At 51.1% G+C, this 19,081-nt stretch overlaps 6 protein-coding genes across 6 annotated transcripts; 1 reads left to right on the forward strand and 5 right to left on the reverse strand.

The window, feature by feature from the left end:
- Positions 1–1,740: 1,740 nt before the first annotated feature.
- Positions 1,741–3,887, reverse strand: CABS01_06088 (uncharacterized protein; the record flags this gene model as incomplete). The annotated part of the gene is made up of 4 exons (XM_060539455.1): positions 1,741–1,832; positions 1,892–2,134; positions 2,204–2,902; positions 3,017–3,887. The coding sequence occupies 4 exons, from the start codon at positions 3,885–3,887 to the stop codon at positions 1,741–1,743; spliced, it is 1,905 nt and encodes a 634-aa protein (XP_060404850.1).
- Positions 3,888–4,521: 634 nt separating this feature from the next.
- Positions 4,522–5,583, forward strand: CABS01_06089 (uncharacterized protein; the record flags this gene model as incomplete). Its single annotated transcript, XM_060539456.1, has 1 exon — positions 4,522–5,583. The coding sequence occupies one exon, from the start codon at positions 4,522–4,524 to the stop codon at positions 5,581–5,583; it is 1,062 nt and encodes a 353-aa protein (XP_060404851.1).
- A 926-nt stretch (positions 5,584–6,509) lies between these two features.
- CABS01_06090 (arabinosidase) lies at positions 6,510–7,691 on the reverse strand (the record flags this gene model as incomplete). Its single annotated transcript, XM_060539457.1, has 3 exons — positions 6,510–7,022; positions 7,093–7,281; positions 7,341–7,691. 3 exons carry the CDS (start codon positions 7,689–7,691, stop codon positions 6,510–6,512), a joined length of 1,053 nt encoding a protein of 350 aa, XP_060404852.1.
- Positions 7,692–7,914: 223 nt separating this feature from the next.
- CABS01_06091 (uncharacterized protein) lies at positions 7,915–8,130 on the reverse strand (the record flags this gene model as incomplete). Its single annotated transcript, XM_060539458.1, has 1 exon — positions 7,915–8,130. One exon carries the CDS (start codon positions 8,128–8,130, stop codon positions 7,915–7,917), a length of 216 nt encoding a protein of 71 aa, XP_060404853.1.
- Positions 8,131–9,047: 917 nt separating this feature from the next.
- On the reverse strand, positions 9,048–12,075 carry CABS01_06092 (fungal cellulose binding domain-containing protein; the record flags this gene model as incomplete). Its single annotated transcript, XM_060539459.1, has 9 exons — positions 9,048–9,056; positions 9,150–9,454; positions 9,533–9,808; positions 9,868–9,959; positions 10,018–10,160; positions 10,216–10,830; positions 10,883–11,737; positions 11,790–11,968; positions 12,021–12,075. The coding sequence occupies 9 exons, from the start codon at positions 12,073–12,075 to the stop codon at positions 9,048–9,050; spliced, it is 2,529 nt and encodes an 842-aa protein (XP_060404854.1).
- Positions 12,076–14,684: 2,609 nt separating this feature from the next.
- CABS01_06093 (tat pathway signal sequence) lies at positions 14,685–16,394 on the reverse strand (the record flags this gene model as incomplete). The annotated part of the gene is made up of 1 exon (XM_060539460.1): positions 14,685–16,394. The coding sequence occupies one exon, from the start codon at positions 16,392–16,394 to the stop codon at positions 14,685–14,687; it is 1,710 nt and encodes a 569-aa protein (XP_060404855.1).
- Positions 16,395–19,081: the final 2,687 nt, after the last annotated feature.

Consider the following 19,081-nt stretch of genomic DNA (forward strand, 5'->3'; position numbering starts at 1 on the left):
CCCGTAAATTACTTAATTTATTATTATTAGCCTCTTATATTAGTTTAATAAAAGCTACTTAAGTACGAGCCCGTAAATAATACTAAAAATAATAAAAAAAGTCTAAATAAATACTTAAACCTAAGTATATTAAAACTACTATAGCCCTTAAATACTTCTTAAAATTAAACTTATTATACCCTCTCTTATACTACTTCTTTATTACGTAATTTAACTATAACTATTTCTACTCTTATTATAAATAGTTTAATTATAAGGGTAATTTTAAATATAACTATAAAAAAAGCTATTATTAACTTATATAATATACTATTTAAAGAATTACTAAACCTAGGCTTAATAACCGGTTATTAATATTAAGAAAAATCTAGGTCTCTTACCCCCTTTAATAAATTAAACTAAAGCTTATTAATATACTTTAATATAAGATCTAGTAGTATTTAAAAAGTTTAAATAAGTAACGTATTATTATAAAACTTACTCTTTTTAAAAATAATAAACCCGAGGTAACTTATTTTTATATTCTATTATATACTTATTAATAATTTTTAAACTATAGCTCTATTTTACTTCTTTTTTTATACTTAGATTTCTTAAATAATTTAGAATAATATAAAAAAATATAAAAATACTTTTATAAATAATTTTATTTACGAGAGAGGTTTTTAATAATAGCTAAGTACTATTTATAAATAGTATAGGGCTATTATAAAACCGCTACTTTTACTAAGTATAAGGACCCTTATTAATATACTTTTTAAAACTAAAAGGGCTAGATTAGTAATAGCCCGGCCTAGGTATAAAAAAGAAAGTATATATTAATAAATTATCTAACTTATTATATACTTATTAGGGGTAGTATAGTATATTATATGCCTTAAAAAGGCGCTTTAGTTAATCGGAGGTTATACTCCTATCCCTGATAATATTAAATACTACTACTACTACTACTACTACTACTACTAGAGGCGGATGAACTACTAACGGACAAAAGTTTTGTTCCCTCCCGGCGGCTATTCCTGGCCCGCACAAACTCCCCAACGGTTCATCCCTAATATTCGCCCCAAAACGGCCGATTCCTCAATTTCCACACGTGACCTATCGAAACGATTGACTGACTTGGTCCAAAAACCTCTCCATGAAAGGTTATGATGAAGACGAAAGAATTGTATCAAATCAAATCCCTCATAACAATTCACAAGGAGTTTTAAGATCCTACATGTTTCCGTACGAACCGGTTCAATGACTCAGGTCAGTCCTGATCATGAGGGACAAACTACTTTGGATGTTGGCCGCCATTTTGTCATCTACCGTTGAAATTCACTCCATCTTGCAGAGCTTTAGCATTTTGAAAGGCGCTTCCCATATGGCTGAATCTAACGGGCCGCTGGTCTCCTCAAAGTTTGTGTTGTACACCCACTGCACCTCTGATGATAGCAATATGGGCAATAGGTATCAATATTACAATTGAGAGGCCCAGTCGAACAGTTGTGCTTGTCACTTGTGTTAGTCGACAATTCCGAATCCAAATTGGACTTTCGGAAACTCTTGCTTACACAGTACCAGATTGGAATCTTAGTTGCTACGCTTTTACCGCTTGTCCTCGACGGAATCGTAGATGAACTGCCAGAAACCGTCACACGACTGTTTCTGTGGTCTCTCGATGTGTTTTCATTGGGGCTGTTCTTGGCCACAGATCCTGGCACTGGTACTGGCAATTGCTGTTTGCTGTCTGGTGAATCATTTTTCGTTTGTAGCAGATGGGGTATATTCCGGATCGTTCCCTAATACGTTTTCTGTTGTGACACCAAATACGGTGTTCTGCATGGTACCTAATTCATAAAGCGAATGAATTAATACCGTTATTAAGTTTTTGGTGAATTTAGCTTACCTTGATTCTCCGCGGAATGTCCGAATGCGTCAGCCCTGGACTGTCTATGGGCTTGAGACTGTGCCAGTGGGTCCTGTGGCCTGTCTTTCGAGGGCAGAAGAAGATCAGGAAATGATTCAGCGATACTCTGTAGTAGATCCTGTGCCGTTATGAACATCGCCATGGGCTGATTCGGGTAGAAAGCAACGACCATCCCCGCAAATGCTGACCCTTTGACTAGCCATGTACCTGATGTGCCGCGTGCTGCGATAAGGCCAAGTCAATATTGGTGATCGTATGTATTTTTTTATTTTTCTTTTGGATGACTAGTACCTAAAGGCGCCGAGAGCTGAATTCTTCTGACTTCCAGGGGATCACCTTGCGCAGATGGCATTGTTGAAATGCCAGGGAGCAGCGTGACCTCTTTCACTTCGTCCCTGGCAAAGACCATGAGCAGAGAGCCCTCCGTAAGCTCATCATTCTTCAGGCTTGATGTGATCTCGTCTGATGGAAGCTCTGGGGCAAGGTTGCGCCACGAAGTTGCGTTGCGGAATCCCGCCAGATCTGCCGAAGTCAGGAGAGCATAATCGCTCGGCTTAGAGCTGTCCAACACGCCGCGAGGGAATTGGTGCTTGGCGAATTTGAGTCCGATGACTTCTTCAATTGCCATCCATTTGTAAACCGTTGCAGGGTCTCTTCTCCCTAGACTTTGTTCTTCTCTCCAGGCTAACTGAGTAGATTGTGCATCCCCACTGTCTGAGCCTGGGCCGCTGACATCAGAACTAGAGTCGGAATCTGGTTCCGAGTCAGAAATCGTAATAGGATCATATTCATTTCCTGGCAGGTTAGGTTTGAATGATGATATCGTGATATCCATCAACGCGCTAGCGGCGCCGTCATTCTGCCGAATATAATCGAACAAACCGTGTGACGTCGTCATCGCTATTGGTACGTCAATATTGTCGAATAACTCGAAGCCATTGACCAATAAGCCGCCAACTCTTGAGATTATTTGTCCGATCAACCTGTTGTCTCTGAGAATTGTGGAACAGCACAGCAATCCGCAGACTGACATAGACTTGTTAGGCCGCCGGTCTGCCTCCACATGATGGATCATGATTGTATCTTCATATCTCAGCCCCAAACCTTTCTCGATATCGCGCCGTAGCTGAGGAAGAGGAACCAGAGCCTCAGTAGCGTTGAACTCAGGAGCTTTCGCGTGGATCTCCACGCGTGAGCTTGAGAGGTTTCTTGCTATTGATCCCGCCAGACCTCCTTTTAGCGCTTTCCGTACCATATCTCGAAACTCCTTGCTTCCACATAGGATCCAGATGCAGGGAGAAATGACGACTGTTTTTCTGAGGCGTTTTTGATGCCCCGACATCCGAATTTCCACGTGCAAATTCCTTCGCGAAGGTCGTTGTTTGTGATAACTGGTTTCTTTGGCTTGTTTTTTCATCATCTCAGTTTGAACCTCTTTCAGATTGATCAATGTCTCATCTCTGATTTCCGCCAACCTTGATTGAAGATGGGACGGCACGGGTATCTCAGTTTCATAAGCTACCCATGTTCGCTCATCCCAGTGCCAGCTCTCCTCCCACAGCCATAGCTTAGAGGAGGGGATGGTAATCAGATGCTCGTCGGTTGAAAGACTGTCCATTTTGAAGCTCTCCAGGCTATGGATACGTGAGTGGTCATCATTTGTTGGTAGGATTACATCCGAGACAACAGGAACGGGTCCCTGAGTCGAACCTGAGAGGTGCGAACCCTCGATCGAAGTGGCGCGCGCCGGTATGTTCTGGTCTAGATGATCCAATGCATTATTGAACCCCTCAGGTGTCTCTGTATGTACTGTCGTTCTGTTCCAGGAAGATGCTGTGGTGAGATGTCGAGAAGGATCAGCGTTCTTATTCCTGCTCGACGTAGAACCGCGTTTCTTTTGGTTAATACGATGCGCTTCTCTATGAGAAAGCCCGGAATTCTGGTCTCGTCGAGCAATCTTATCCATGTCATCCATGTCCTTGATGACGCAGGTTAATGTCGTCGAAAGGAGCTTATTGCCTCGCAAAATGGCAATGGATGATAGTGAGAGAGCCAGGGAAATGTATATAGATGTGTGTGTGTGGTAGGGGAGAGGGGGGGGGGGGGGTTTGATGTGAGATAGAACAGATTGAAATCTTGCTACCTGTCTGAAGACATTTCATTAGAGCCAAGAGAAGCGCGGGAGGGCCTTTACCTTACGCTCTTGGTGCGCCCGCAAGGCAGATATCTGCCTAACATGCAGCGTTGGGCGTGCAGTGTTGGGCATGCTAGCTCCGTCTGCGCCGAGGGGCGCATGCAGCCCAAGCCAATGATGAAAGAGGAGTCTGAACTCGCACATGCAGGCTTTGCCAAGTTTGATTTGCATTGAGTGGCCGGGAAGAAACCTCATGCAGGCTGTGTACAGGCTGTGTAACGCAGCAACTAAATACGAGGGCTTTATTCTACTCCTCAAGTACCTTCCTTTTGTTTCAACTCTGCCTCATTTCATGAAAAGATTACCCGATTTTCGTATGATCATGTTCGGCTCGCTGAGGGCCAAAACTTCCATCTCCAAGTTGCCTTCGGGTGGCTTGGAAGAAGCCGAAGTTTGTACACGAATTTGGCCGGCAATGTTGCTCAGCATTTTCGATTCTGAGCACTATGTCAGGCTTTCGAGGCATGCAACAGATAACATAAGCGGAGCATGGCGAATAAATCCGCCGTCTTCGCCTGGTGTTGTGGAAATCGAGGAAATGAGAGCTATCATGACCTCTGTACGAGAGTCGGCAAATGGAACGATTGACGATATCACAAGGAACCTCGAGAATTTTGGGAACGATAATAATTGGAAGAGAGAAACAATATCAATCGCAGCCTCTTTGGTTACCATGATGAAAATTCGGCTTACGACGATGCCGCAGCCGGAACCGCCAATATTGTGGACAACAGGATCGTCCTTAATGAAAGTGGTCGCAGAAACTTTTCAGAGACAATCCCCGGAAGTAATCAATGGCGCAATTGACTACAGGTTTACATTGAGTAACCTGGCGGTTTACTACAACTGTAGCATTCTATGGACGGATCGACTGGATCGGCATCTGGAAATCGAACTCAATCGGCGAACAACGGTCATTATGGTATACCAACACAAGATATGGCTCTCGGCGCATTCAAGACAAGCAGAAAACTGTATAGTGCCACAAGAGATCATCTGTGAAGCTTTGGATACTCTCAATCTTCTCTTTCCACACAATGACCGCTGCACAGAATCCTTCCTCAGGAAGCAGAAACAAATATTCCACCACTTGGGCTACTGCGGTCGAGAGAGAAAACTTGAGTTGGAAAGTTATCCTTACTGGGGATGCAAGATCAAGAAGCTCATTGAGATTTCCGAAGGCAAGAGGAGCGGAATTTGGCAATTCGTTCCTGACTCTAAGGGATTCAATTTGATCGAGTCGGCCAACTTCTGGATCGCAACTGCTGCCGCTTTTCTCGCATTCGTAGGATTTGTACTCGGTCTCACGTCTATCGTTTACGCAAAGTGGTCATACGACGTCGGTGTCAAATCAATGGCTATTTCAGAAGAGTCGCTTGAATTGACAAGGCTTCAATATCAGCTGTCACTAGCCCAGGCCTGTTCAGATTCGAATGAAGCAAGGTTGTTGCCGGACTTTTGTTCGGCGGAGGAGTGAGGGTCGAGACAGGCACAACTTGGAGCATTGCGAATCTCTTGGGACACCGAAGGTCAGGCTTTCATTTGGCGGCGAGCACCTTTCACGCCGTGCAGGCTTCACAGAGCGGAGATTGGGGCATCGTTTGATTCTAGACGGATGGATCAAAGACAGAGGTACTCAGAGTACCACGAACGCCTCGAAAATGCATAACTTGTACCACGCAATTATGAATCTGAGAGACGTTGCGAGACACTCAGGTACCATATAGATGTGACGCAACGTGCCTCGGTCAAGGAATTCTCGTTACTTTGCGTTGTTAGGGTGTGGGTGATCTGTTGACATGTGATGGTACAGCCGAATGGCTGCCACCCATTTGGCCCCGAGCCTGTACATGAAACGGGAACGCAGACATAGGCATGAGCAGTGCCTAAATTTATATGGCCTAGCGATGGATATTTGAATGCCTGGTTTCGGCATGTACGCGATTGCGAATTTGGTGGTCTTACATGAATTAACAGGCGGCTCATTTTGCGTCACGTGAACTTCTTTTTTTCTTTTCACGCCCTGCTTTCCTTCTACTTATCTTCGCTCAAAGTTGTGGCCATGTCCAAGGTCATGGGCGGTGGGGAACTCGTCCGCGGATGCCAATGACCTTGACGCATTCCTCGATGTGAACATACCAATTCGCATCCGGTCTGTGTTTTATTCGTCTCCCAAGAATTCCAAGCCTCATATAACTCACTAGTAATTGCCTCAAGTCGCTAAGACTATAGCACATAGCTATGCGACTGCTCAATACACAAGTCCTCCCTCGTAGTACACCAGTTGACCTAAACTTGGAAGGCACTCTCACGGAACCTTTGATGACGATTATGTTCATTGAGAAGCTCACCCCAGCTTGAGAAATGTACACTCATTACAACCTTTCTATATCCCCTAATCGCTCAACCCCAACGCTTTCCCAAAGCATCGTAAATAGTCTGGTTAACAGGCAAAACACCACCATGCCTCAACCCACTAGGGAACCCAGTCCTCGAACTAGCAGTCCACCCCGAGTTACTCGCCACATTCGTCGTCTCATACGGCCTATACCCGTCATCGCCATAGAAATCAAGCAAAACATGCGCCTTGCCCGCAACCTGGTTATCCCAGTACGAAGCAGGGCCCTCAACACCGCTGGCGATGACAGCAGAGCTACCACCGGGACGGGTCCAGGTACCGAAGAGGCCGGTGGTGGAGACCTCGACGAACACGGTCTTGAGGGACTCGTCCTTGAGGAAGCGCACAAAGGACTTGCCGTCTGTGCCGGTGGGGAGGATGTTGAGGTCGATGATGTTGGTGGGGGACTTGTCGATGTAGGTCTGCGGGGTGGAGAAGGTCTTGAAGTCCGAAGTGTAGGCATAGCGGATCACGATGGCGCCGGGGCTGCCGGTGTGGTTCGGGTCCGAGGCGGGGTACTATTGACGCCGTTGGTCAGTTTTCACCAGTCTCAGAGAGAAGCATTGTCAAAGGCGATGATGGACTTACAAACTTGGAGGCCCAGTGCACGAGGTACTGGCCCTTGGCAGCATCCCAGATGGCCTCGGGAGCCCACACCATGCCGGCGCTGGAGTTCTCAACAACAACGAGTCTCTCGTTGCTCCAGTTGACGAGATCCGTGCTCTCCCAGGCAAAAATGCCCTTGGACCCCTGTCTCTGGGCCGCATCCCAAGTAGTCTGTGTAAGATCACGATCAGCGCCCGGCTTCCCCATCAGAGTCATGAGCAAAAACATACCTTTGCGATATCCAAGTCCGTACCGACAATATACCACTTCTTCCCCTTCTCCGCGCCACCGCCCACAACAATGGCAGGGTCGCGCACACCGCCCGTCCCCTTGGTCGGCCGAATCACAGGCGAACCAGAGTTGAGCGCACGGAACGAGGTCGGGTTGTTGCCGTTGGAGAGGTACAGGTATACGTAAGGGTCCGCGCCGAGGAAGAAGGCACCGAGGTAGCCCGTCAGACTCGGGTCGGCGCGAGGCGCGAGGGAGGTGCCGCTGAAGTCGAGAGACTGGATGGGCGAAGCCTGGACCGAGGTCGCGGCCAGGCTTGCGCCGAGAAGGAGGAGGGATTTGAGGGAGGGCATCGTTGTGCAAGGAAGGTGGAGAGAGTAAGGAGGATGCTGAGGCACACGAGAGGAGAGAAAGAACAGGTTCGCATTGAACTCGGGGACGTCGAGTCTTCTTATCATGATTCTTCGGGAGCTGTCAAACCCACATAGATTGACTGACACACCCCGCAATCTGGGGAAACGCAACGTCGCGTCTTGACCATCGTCATAGGTGTGGTGGAAATGGGCCCTGTCATTCTCATCTTGGACAAGCGTTGTGATGGCGGGGCGGGTATCGTCGCGCGACGATAGTAACGGCGAAGCTGTCGGCGAAGACACCCCGAGATGGAGATGCGCTACAGCTTAGTCTAGTCCAGTTACGAGATACGCGCCCGAACGAACTGCCCCCCGCCACGGCCGGCGCCGAGGTTAAATCAAGGTTTCTCTGGCTCGTAACTGGTGACTGCTCGGCCATCCCACACTGCCGTTGCAGTACCGCACTGTCACCACGGAACGTGCCAGGGGGGCGCTAGAGTTTTCCCGTCGCTGGAAGATCTGCTTCCAGTGTCGTTTTGAGGGCAACCCAAGGCGTGACGGGAGACGCAAGGCACCGGGGACTTCGGGGCCGGGTTGCGCGTGGGTTGCACCCACCGAATAGACGGTCACGAGGGTCATCACGAATAAGGTACGGATAGAGTGGACAGAATCAGACCATACTCGTACCTTATGGTTTTCCATCAGAAAGCTTGATAAGCTGGGCGAGCGACTCAAGTTGAACTCCATGTGCCCGAATCAGGGAAATTAAGTCACCGCTCATCCCATGTGTTTTCCGCCCCATCAATATTCTCGTGTCTCCAGTCGTCATCAACAGGCACATGGCAAAATACTGCCAGGCACGGCCAGACGTGGTTCCTCTGAAGTAAACGAACAGGGAAATGTCGACTAAAACAAAACCTTAGAAAGAGGGGCGGACCACACGACTCTCCCCAGAAAGAGGCAGAATTGGGGATGATCCAGGTGCTGGGAGATCTCAGATACGACGTCAGTTGGCGTGTGGGGTCAGGCGTAGTGCCGAGTCCTTTTTTCATTGGTGCGCATGTTTAGGTAGAACACCGGACCGAGGGGTAAACAAGAACTTGTCCATCAGTCAAGAAACGGCGTGCGCTTGTTGAAGTCAAGTGTGGATATAATAAACCTCGGGGTTACGAGGAATCCCAAGTACCTTGTTATCGAAGAAAGTTAGGTTACGAGGAATCCAATGGAAATATATACTCGGAAGATAGATGGCGCCAAAAAAAAGTATGTACACGTGAAAGCATGGTGGATAGAACTGGGAAATAAAGCGCGCCACGTGCGCTCCTCGACTTGGGATACCCTGCCTCGGAACCCCACTCAGAGACACTGTCAATCACGTTAGTATCATCGTCATCTCGTTCGAACGACGTGCTAGAGAGATTGGGGCAGGAGACATGAAGAAAAAGAAGGAATCCGTACCTGAGAGTAGTAGGCGTCCTTGACGGTGCACTTCAGCCCAGTAGCACACTGGAAGCTGCCATTCCATGTCGATCCCCCACACTGCCCGTACAGCGGCTGCGCTGTCGAGGTCGCGAGGGCAAGAATCTTGGCGGCGGCGTGTTCGGCCGAGACCACAATGTACGATGACGGGTTAGTGGTGACCATCCCGGGGAAGATGCTGGCATCAACGACGAAGAGGTTATCTGTGCCGTACACCTTGGTGTTGACGTCAACGACAGAATCGCCTTTGCTGCGACCGTCACTCGTCCCGAGTTTGTTCGTACCTTTTCCGAGATTGTCTGTCAGCGATCTCGATATGCAGACGGGTATGAGTTAGGGGAGAGTGTGGGGAGTCAACTTACCAATCCAGTGGTTTGCGCGACGGTTCGAGTACGAGACTAGCATATTGTTGACATAGTCTCTGACCGTCGTACCCGGCGGAGGGAAGTTCCAGACAAGGTTAGCCACGCTCTTGAGGGAGGTCTGCAGGTTCTCGAGGCCCTTGATGACGGCCTCGACATCGTTCTGATCGCGAAGGTAGGGTACGGTAGACACGACGGTGCCGAGGTTGGCCTGTATGGTCATTCTGCCGCGTGAAGTTGCGCCACGGCCGAGGTATTGGCTGATGGTGATGGTTTCTGTGAAAAGTGTTAATGTTCAGACGTCAACCAATGGTGGGCCTGGAAGGAATACTTACTGCCATCGGGGGCACCGAGACTGCCCTCCATGCGGGCCGTGTATTGCATCTGCCGAGTGATGCCATCGGCACCCTTGATCTCCTCGAAGAAACTAGGATGGCATTAGCGCAAAGGCAACGGATATCAGCGAGTGGCATGTTTTAACTTACAGAGGGCCAATGTTGGGCGCAGACTGGGCCAGAATGCCGCTTCTCTTCTGCAAATAGAGATTCTTGTCCGTGACGTTGGGGTCAGTGTACGCTTCGTAGAAGTCATAGAACTGCACGTCGGGATGCGTGACGACGGTATCGGTCTAGATCCAATTAGTTTCAGTCTTCATACCCTCCAAAGTTCTCAGTAGGACCCACGTTGGTGTGATCTTCCAGGTTGTATCCAACAGGCAGGTTGATCCAAGATGCATTGGAGATCATGGTAGGCCCGTCAGTGGAGCTCTTGACGATCTCGAGCTGATCTTGTGGGCCAATGCCGCTGCGAAGAAGAAGCTTGGCACTGCCAAAGGTTCCTGCGGAAAGAATCACTCGGCCCGAGATGTTAGTCACGTTGACCGTTCCGGTGTATCCACCGTCCAAGTACGGCTCGACTTCGATGCCGGTGATGTGCCCACCAGTCCGGACAACACGTTTGACGGCCGTCTTGGTCCACAGCTTGAAGTTGCTGCGCTTGCTTGCTGTGAGAAGGTACGTCGCCATGGGGCCACCGCGTTCTCCGCCAGAGTACATGTACGGCGTCTTGCCGAAAGTGCGGTTCTTGGAGTTTGGGTTCGCATTAAGGTCAAGTTCCGACCATCCGGCGGTGCGAAGTCCGCCGGCAATAGCATTGAAGCCATTCGTCAGGTAGACCTTGCCGTCTTGAGATGGTGTCGTGGTGCCTGGGATGCGAGAGAAGACCCGGCTTGTGGCGGCAGCGACATCGGTTGACTTCCATCCGGCCGGGAAGTTGTAGTCCCAGTCTTGGGCATATGGCTTAAAAATTATTAGCATTATCATCAATTTCGTCGGCCGAGAGACAACATACCTTCCACCAAAGAGCGGCGTTGATGGCGGTGCCTCCACCCAGAACACAACCCGCCATCTGGTCAGTATCCTGGCAGGCAATGCCAGCAGAGTCGCGCCAGATCTGGTTGCAAAGACCGGGGACATCGAACCTGGTCAGGTTGGTACCCTCTAACCAGGTCGGCTTCATGGTACCACCCCATCTGCCAGAAGATGGCGGCCCCTTCTCGATCAATAAGACGCTCTTGCCAGCCTCACTCAGCTTGTCGGCCAAGGGAATGCCACCAGCTCCTGCTCCAATGACAATGTAGTCGTACGTGCCAGAGGGAACGGGAACACCGGTAGGTCCAGTGGGTGCCTTCGTAGTGGTGGTAGAGGGTGGCGCCGAAGTTGTAGTGGCGCCACCACAGCTTCCCGTGACAGTCTTGGTCGCCAAAGCGGCCCATGCAGAGTACGAGGGGTTCGCAGCGTTGGCATCGAGAGCGGCGCCATGGATGCCTTGGTTGTCATGCTGAACCAGGTTGACAGAAGCAGGACACGTGGGGTTGGTCGGGCTGGTGAATGCCTGCGCCCATCCTAGAACGAGAGAGCCCGCACTCGTCGAGACACTGCCAGTGGCACCGTTATGGTTCCAATTGAAGCAGTTCTGGCACCGGTAGATGAGGGTGTAGTGTGTCGCGTTGATAGTGGACGAGATCTGTGTGAGCTTGGCGTCGCCTGCATAGACGTCTGGCATCACATAGCCCGTTGCCCAGCGGAACGATGTCAAGATATCAGAGCCACTGGGCCATGCCATGAGAAGTAGCTTGTTGGTCATCGATCCGCCAAGGGAGATACCGCACCAGCCAGTGCCCTGGCCGTTCTTGGAAGCGCATTGCTAGACGAACACCGTCAGTCAGTGAGGTAGGCGACGGGCTGAGAAGACCTACGAGATAGCCAACGAATTCGTTGGCGTCTGTCGTCAACGCATTTTGAGGCAGAGCGAAACCGTATGTCATGCCCCCGGCCGTTTGAGCGCTCGTTGCGGACCAAGTGTCGAAGATAATGCCGGTTTTGGAGTCGGTCAAGACAACCGGTGTGGGGGATTGGGCGGCAGCTCCATCGAGGACTTGAACAGCATGTTAGCAAGTAAATCATCCTTGATGCTGTGAAAACCCTACGAGATGTTGTGGCCAGGAGTGCTGCCAGAGCACCAGAACGACTGAAGAACTTCATGGTACCGGACGTCGAGGTCAACACAGGTCTAGCAACCAAAATTTCGGATCCTATCTTCGCCTTCTAAGAGGGCAAGAGACGATTTAAAGGAACAGTGACATTTGCCAAGGCCCAAAACCTCCTTGGATGCTGTCTGTCTTGCCGCCAACCCGGGACTTACTACTTTCTTCTTTCAGATATCAAACCCTGGAGTTGGCAGCTTCTGCCACATGACCACAGGCTCCCAGCATACGGCTCGACCAGTGATATCTCCCGTGATTGTGGATGGATGCATGGTTTGCAACTGCACCGATAGGAGGAAATGTATGTTTACGGGGTTCATCATAGTATGGGGGAGAGCGGCACATGTCATCGAAAGTGGTGGGGTTGGGCCTCTTTCCAACGGAATGTAACAGTGCTGGATTGCCTTTGTTGGTCAAGCCTCATGACCGGGGTTGATCCAAGCACCTCAATCTACCAGAGGCAGCGGGAGAAACTAGCAATCAGATGAAGGGGCAAGGAACGGGATGAAGCGGTGGACGCGGGGGACTCGGGTGTTTGCACATGAGACGAACCAGCACGCAAGAAAGAAGAAACAAAGGCTGGGAAAGAAGATCAAGAAGAAGAAAGCAACGATGAAGCCTCAGCTTATGCTTGACGTATCTGAAAGTCATGATATTTGACAGGAACACCGCGAGTCTGGGTACATCAAGATGCAATGTCCTGGACAGTGAAGTGAGGTCGAAACAGGCGTGCAGGGCATTGCCAGGAACGGAATGCGGAGGCAACAAGGCGCAGCCCCACGTTGCGGTGCGGCATTTCGATCCGGGCTTCCCAAATCGACGGGGGTCTAGCCGGGGTCGAGGGGCGTCAGCTGGGACTTCTTGGCTTCTTGTCAGGAGAGAGGATCACCAGGATGCAACCCTCGAGGGCACTGCAGACTTGGGCTTCTTGCTGTCGATGCGTCTTTGAAAAGCCCCTGTATCCGTACCGAGACAACGCCACTGGCTTTGCCACGAGATTGCGGGGGGCAAAGGCGAGCAGCAAATGCATCTGTCAGTTTGTCGATATCCCAGGCGTTTGGTGCGGCGGCGCGCAGTGTCTTGCTTTTGGGTTCTTGGGTGAAACGAGTCCAGGCCAGGCGACTCCCTCAATGCGGTGCGAGGTATTCGTAAGAATTATTCAGCCAAGGTGTGATGACACGGATTCGTGCATTTTCGTCACTCTGATCCGTTGATGGATTCGTACGTATTCATCAACAAGCAAATGCATCCGGCTAATTTGACGGGTTGCCTGCCGTGTATTGTTGTGTTCCATTTCGGTACGCGGCGATGCGACAGCGCGGTACTGACTCAACCGAAGCCAAGGGCGACGACGAACTGGCGACAACGCCGATTGGAAGAACCAAATAACGCAACGAGAAGGGGCGGTGGAAATGGGAGGTCACATAGGCCCAATTCGAGTCGTGGAGGGCCCGTAATATATGACTTTTAGGTGCCTGCGACCCGCAACAAGAATGCGGGATTGAGCTCCGAGTCCGTAAACGTCAGGTCGACGAGGGTCTTTTGTTCGGTCACCGGTCCAGCCAGATGGAGGTTCTTGTAGGATCATGAGTGTGCGGCAATCTTGTGGTTCATCTTGTCCGAATGAGATGGATGCGACGCGATGCAGGCTGCGTGTTGATAAGCTGATGATCGGTCATCAGATCCCGAACCGGATCCCTCGACGTTGACATTCTGGCGTGGAAAAGACATCGCCATTGTCTTTGCGTGATGTTGGAATATGGAAATCAACGGGAAAAACACAAGTTGTGTTGGGGTGATGTGGAGGATTCGTACACCGTGCAGAAAGCAAGAGGTAAACTTTGAGCGACAACTTCTGGACAGGGGAAGTCGCTTAAAGATGGGGAGTGTGACGCGAACATAAGTTTGTCGTTTGTACACAGTGCGTGCTTGGTAACTCCAACTCAGGAAAGTTCGTCCGAAAGGGAAGGGAGGAACGAAAAGGAACGAAGACTAAAAAGCAACGTCGTTTTTTCAGCCCAAAACACCAAAACTTTTTTCACCAGTGCAAAACAGGACTGTAGTTGCGACAAGAAGCAAAAGATGATCAGTGGGAGGCTTGAACTCCCGGCCTTGGCATTACACAACATTTCAGGTGAAATATTAGTACCACGCTCTAACCAACTGAGCTAACCGACCACATGGAGTGCCGTGATTGGCTGATGATCAGAGAGGTGGGACAGCCGTCCATGAAGGTCCAATCTGGACCGCCTAAGGTAATCTTCTGCTTGAGTCTGAAGATCACTATCGTGACAAGAGGGATGGCAAGATATCGGGTGTTTCTGTATGAGTCAATTTCATTGTGCGATCTATTCTACACATTTAACATGCAAAAGTATAACAGCTGCCCCTCTCCGAACCTCTGGTATTTTTTTGGCGTACGAAAACAAGAACCTCTGCTCTATCATAGCCACCCAAACGCCTACTACATATGCCGCAATGCCCGCTATGCAAGTTTTAACAAATGATGCAGATCTAGACAAAAGATGAACAAAACATGATGTGACGAATAAAGAATACAGGAAAAGCATAGAAGATAACAATCGCGGCCCATGCTCCATCCCCGGTCTATGAATCGAAGATGGCGCCGTATGCGGGAATACCCCTGCTCTCAAGTCCATACACAACCTTCCTCGTCACCTTTTGGTTCGAAATAATGACAACGGCTTCGCAGGGTCCCATCTTTTTCTTGTTCATCTTTGTCGTGGGAACACCCTCATTCTGCGCAAGACCAAGAGCCTGGCGACGACTATTCTCCCAGATGCGATACGTGATCGCAACCAAGTCAGGCCGGCCCGTCTTCTTGGTATCGATGATGACGGCGTCCGGGTCGGCGCGGTAGAGCGCATCGATGACGGCCTGACCATATGTCTCGGCCGGCCGCTGTGTCGACCAGATGATGCGCACGGGGTGATCTGGCCTCTGCACGAAGAGACTCAGGCACGGTCCGATTCCCGAACCCGTAGCGATGACGATGCACGGCTCAAAGAGACCGGCCACGCGCAGAACGCCGTACTGCGGAACGCCACGGGTCCAGATCTTTTTTGGCGGATTCTTGATGATCTTGTTGGTCCAGTCGCCCGCATTCGAGACGAGAACGGAGAAACCCTTCTTGCCAGCGTTGGATAGGCCACCTGTTGACTGGCCCTTCTCGACGTCGGTGGATGGGGCGGCGGGGTTTGGGATCACGGCGAAAGCGTGGGTCTCGCGGAGGGGCGCGTCGGTGAGGCGGACGGCTTGGCCGTAGTGAACGTCTGCGTAGTTGAAGTTGAGCTTGACAACGTGGTTTGACATTGCCTCGGCTTCGACATCGCGCAGGCGGAGACGGGTCCAGGGGTACGCGACCAGGAGGGTGATGACGATGAGCATCCAGAATGACGGCGTCAGGATGAGAGATACGGCGTAAGGGGTACCGGCCGTGGTGCTGTCGTCCGCGGCGAGCATCAGGACAAGGGCCCAGAAGAATACGATGACGGACCAGCCCAAGAAGCGATGGGTCCCCTCGAACCAATTGTGAAGAAGGACACGGGCCCTGGGGTGTGCGAAGCCAATGATGGCAGCGAGAAGGGCGCAGATGAGGTAGCTGTCGAGGAGGATGTAGGCTCGCACGGCGTTTGATGGGTTCTTGAGCTGGGCCGTGAGGACGACGAGGAACGCAATGAACCAGAAGAAGGAGGCCACACCGCAGCCGCTGTGGATGCCGCCGTATGAGTAGATTTTGGCAAAGGTGCGGCGGATGCGGAGGGGTGCCTTCGCAGATGGGAAGAGGACGAAGAGTTTGAAGAGAGCGTTGACCGTGTGCTCGTTGCGGATGAAGAGGGCGACGAGGATGTTTGCTGAGACGGCTGTGGCGCAAGTTTGGGGCGTGAGCGGGATGCCTCCAATGAGGGAGCGGATGATGACGAAGATGAGAGCGGCGATGTTTCCAAAGAACGCGAGACTGAAGATGCGTCTGTAGACGGAGCCGAAGTTCCAGCGCAGGTATCGGTAAGGACGGTTGCCCTTCTTTGAGGGAACGGGAATCTCGTCTTCTTCGTCGTCAGTGTCATCGACTGAGCTACTTGATGCAGGAGGAGTCGGGGGTTGAGAAGGAGCGCCATCAGGGACTACGAGAGTATGCGTTGATGAGTTGCTGCTCGGCGGAAAGAAGACTTTAGTCGGCGGCGTCAAGTTAAGCTCGGAACTGTTCTCGTCGCCGGGCTTGATTTGAATGTCGTGGTGAACATCATCTACAACGGGCACTGGTAGTGTGACTGAAGAAGATGTTGTGAAAGACATGGCTGATACAGGTTAAAGACAAGTAACTAACATTACTATCAGTGCCGTCCACCACCAACCTCGAAAGCTCATCAAATGTGACTTACGAAAGAGAATGAAAGAGTGGCTCTTCTACGTGGGTAGCAGATCCAAGTATATGAAATGCTACGACTGAGAGAGTGGCCAGTACGAGATAGATGGCCCAAAGAAGGAACTCTTGCACAGAGATGGAGGCCCGTGTGGAATAAGGAATGGGGAGATCGAAAAAGAAAAGAGGGTGCGCAAGATGATCAGAAAGCACCACTAGATGATGAGGTTTGATACTTGAATGACTGAAAGGAGACAACATCACGACTTGAGGGGGATTCGATGGTCTGATAAATACTCCCTTCGTGATCCTCAGGGAATGTCTCTATCAACCCTTCACATGCCTTGGATCCTTGATCCCACGTGTGCCATGATGGGGCGCATTCGACTACAATCGCATCCGAAATAGAGCCCCTCCAGCGCTGGGGTCTAGCCTCCCTCAAGGTGCCCAATTTGGATCATCGACGGTGGTATACAATGACGGTCGTCTCCGGGCCAGTCACGTGGGGTAGGATGGAAGGATTGAAGAGAATGCGGGCGGCGGCACGGTCAGCGGCATGGTTGCGTCCAGGGCCGATGTTCCCACGAGAGTGGATGCGGCCAAGCCGGGTGGCCGGGTCTCAAAATAGATGTGTTGATGGGAAAGTCAGATGTGGAAGTCCGCAGAGTACTTGGATTGGCTGCGCAGACATTGGTGACTGCCACATCTTCTCTTTTGCTCAGCGACGGCTCTGCCCTTGGCAGCGTGGCGCATCGAAGGGGATATCCTTAGTAACTAGTTGCATCATAGATGCAAGGCGTGGTCGAGCCCTAGTACCACGAGAAGCAAGACTTGACTGTTGAAAGATGTGAGGCTTGCAGCTAGCGCAGCCTCACATAGTTCACACAGGTCCCTTCACGGCGGCTTGGTCCGAGATATCGGACACTTGTCAGATTGTTAGATGGATATCATGCCACAGGCATCTGCCTGGAATTGGAAGTACAGGATGATGAAGAATGGAAGAGATGAGCAATCAGTTCGGAGAGTAGAAAACGGTTTGCTGTGCGCGCAGTAGAAGGAAAGGGCTGGAGACTTCTCCCCCATCTGGCCATTGTCCACCTTCCACACGTCCTAAATGGGCGAGAATCCATCATATCTCGAGTTTTCCAGGGCCCTCGACACGAAAAGGAGGTCCAACTGAGCTGAGGTGGATGCTTCGATGGAATGCCAACTGAAGACCCAAGACAACGTTTGTCGGGTTTTGGACTTCCGGGGACACTCACTCGACCGTTTGTTTTCGTGAGCTCAAAGGTGAACACACCGAGGCCGTCGAAACAGGCTCAATGGCCGAGAGTCAGCCTGTCAAAAGTGGATGCGTGTCTCGCCCCAAAGTTGTCACCACGGGAGCTAAGCTTGACTTGCACTTACTCGACCGAGTCGAGGAATGGGAGATGTCGTCCCTGACTCCGATCATCTCCCGCCCTTGGCTACCGTGGATGCGTGGGTGCGTACGTGAGCGAAGACGTACGAACCATGGGCTTGGCCCCATCTCACCACTCCTTCTCTCGCACGGCAGACGCCGAGATACACAGTCATGTCCAGGAAACTGATCCCGGCCGCTTAGGGATCCGCGCTAGTTCCCTTCTCGAAGTTGTGGCTGGGAGAACTGGCATGGAGAAGTCAATGGGCGGTAGGTGGCATATCTCTCCGATGATGAGTGGGCTGGCTTGGTTCGCGGCGCCTTTTTCTTGGATGAGTGGATGTGGCACGTAGAACGCCAGGCCGCTGGGAAATCTTCAACGTCGCATAGCAAGTCGCATGTGGATGGACGCTGAAGAGCTGCACCGATAATCGACTCGTTGGCTCCGGTGGCAAGGCGAACTAGTGGCATCCTGTCGCTCGGATTCCAGCTGATGGCCAAGGTGAACCAGTGTCTCACTGGGAAGAGAAAAAGCAAAGATAGAACCACCTAAATCAAGGAAAATGCGATGGACGGAGCGAACGAAAAGTTGACGGGGAAGGGAGGCCAGAGGAGGGCGTAGAGACTTGACTCCTTTTTCGGAAAAGCGTCTCTCTCCATGCGGCGCTTGAAGGCTCCGCCAGACAGAGGCCTAGCTACGTGACATTGGCTGCATTGTTGGCGGAACCCTAAAGTGCTTTGTTCGGTGGCATGGTGACAGGCGCTGGCGCGTGTCATTTGGAGGAGCCGCCGACTGATTTGACGCGACACCAAAAGGTAGTCATGCTGACGGGCAGGTATTTTGAGAACAGCGCGGCTGTCGGCACTCGCATCGGGAAATATGACTACTGCCTAGGTGAGTAGATCGTAGATGGATGACTTACGTCGCGTCTACCGGGCCCAAGACCCCAGGGCCGCAAGGGGTAGCCGAATCTGCACGTCCGAGGCGTGAACCAGCCACTTGGCGATGGAGCAAGGGAGGGAGGCAACAGAACGCCTCATTTTCCGCCTGTCGCCTGGCGAGGAGGAACATATCGGCGGCATTATCGAACGTCGCTTATCGTCATTGACCGATACCGTCTTGCCCTACAGCGTAGTCAAGTGCGACACGACCCGGATCAGCGTTCGTGACCTGGACCCAGGCGTGAATGCCCCGGGGAAGTTGAGTAATGGGTGCCGGCT

This window comes from Colletotrichum abscissum (assembly GCF_030869225.1).
Source record: "Colletotrichum abscissum strain IMI 504890 chromosome Unknown Scaffold_12.1, whole genome shotgun sequence".
Classification (NCBI taxonomy): domain Eukaryota; kingdom Fungi; phylum Ascomycota; class Sordariomycetes; order Glomerellales; family Glomerellaceae; genus Colletotrichum; species Colletotrichum abscissum.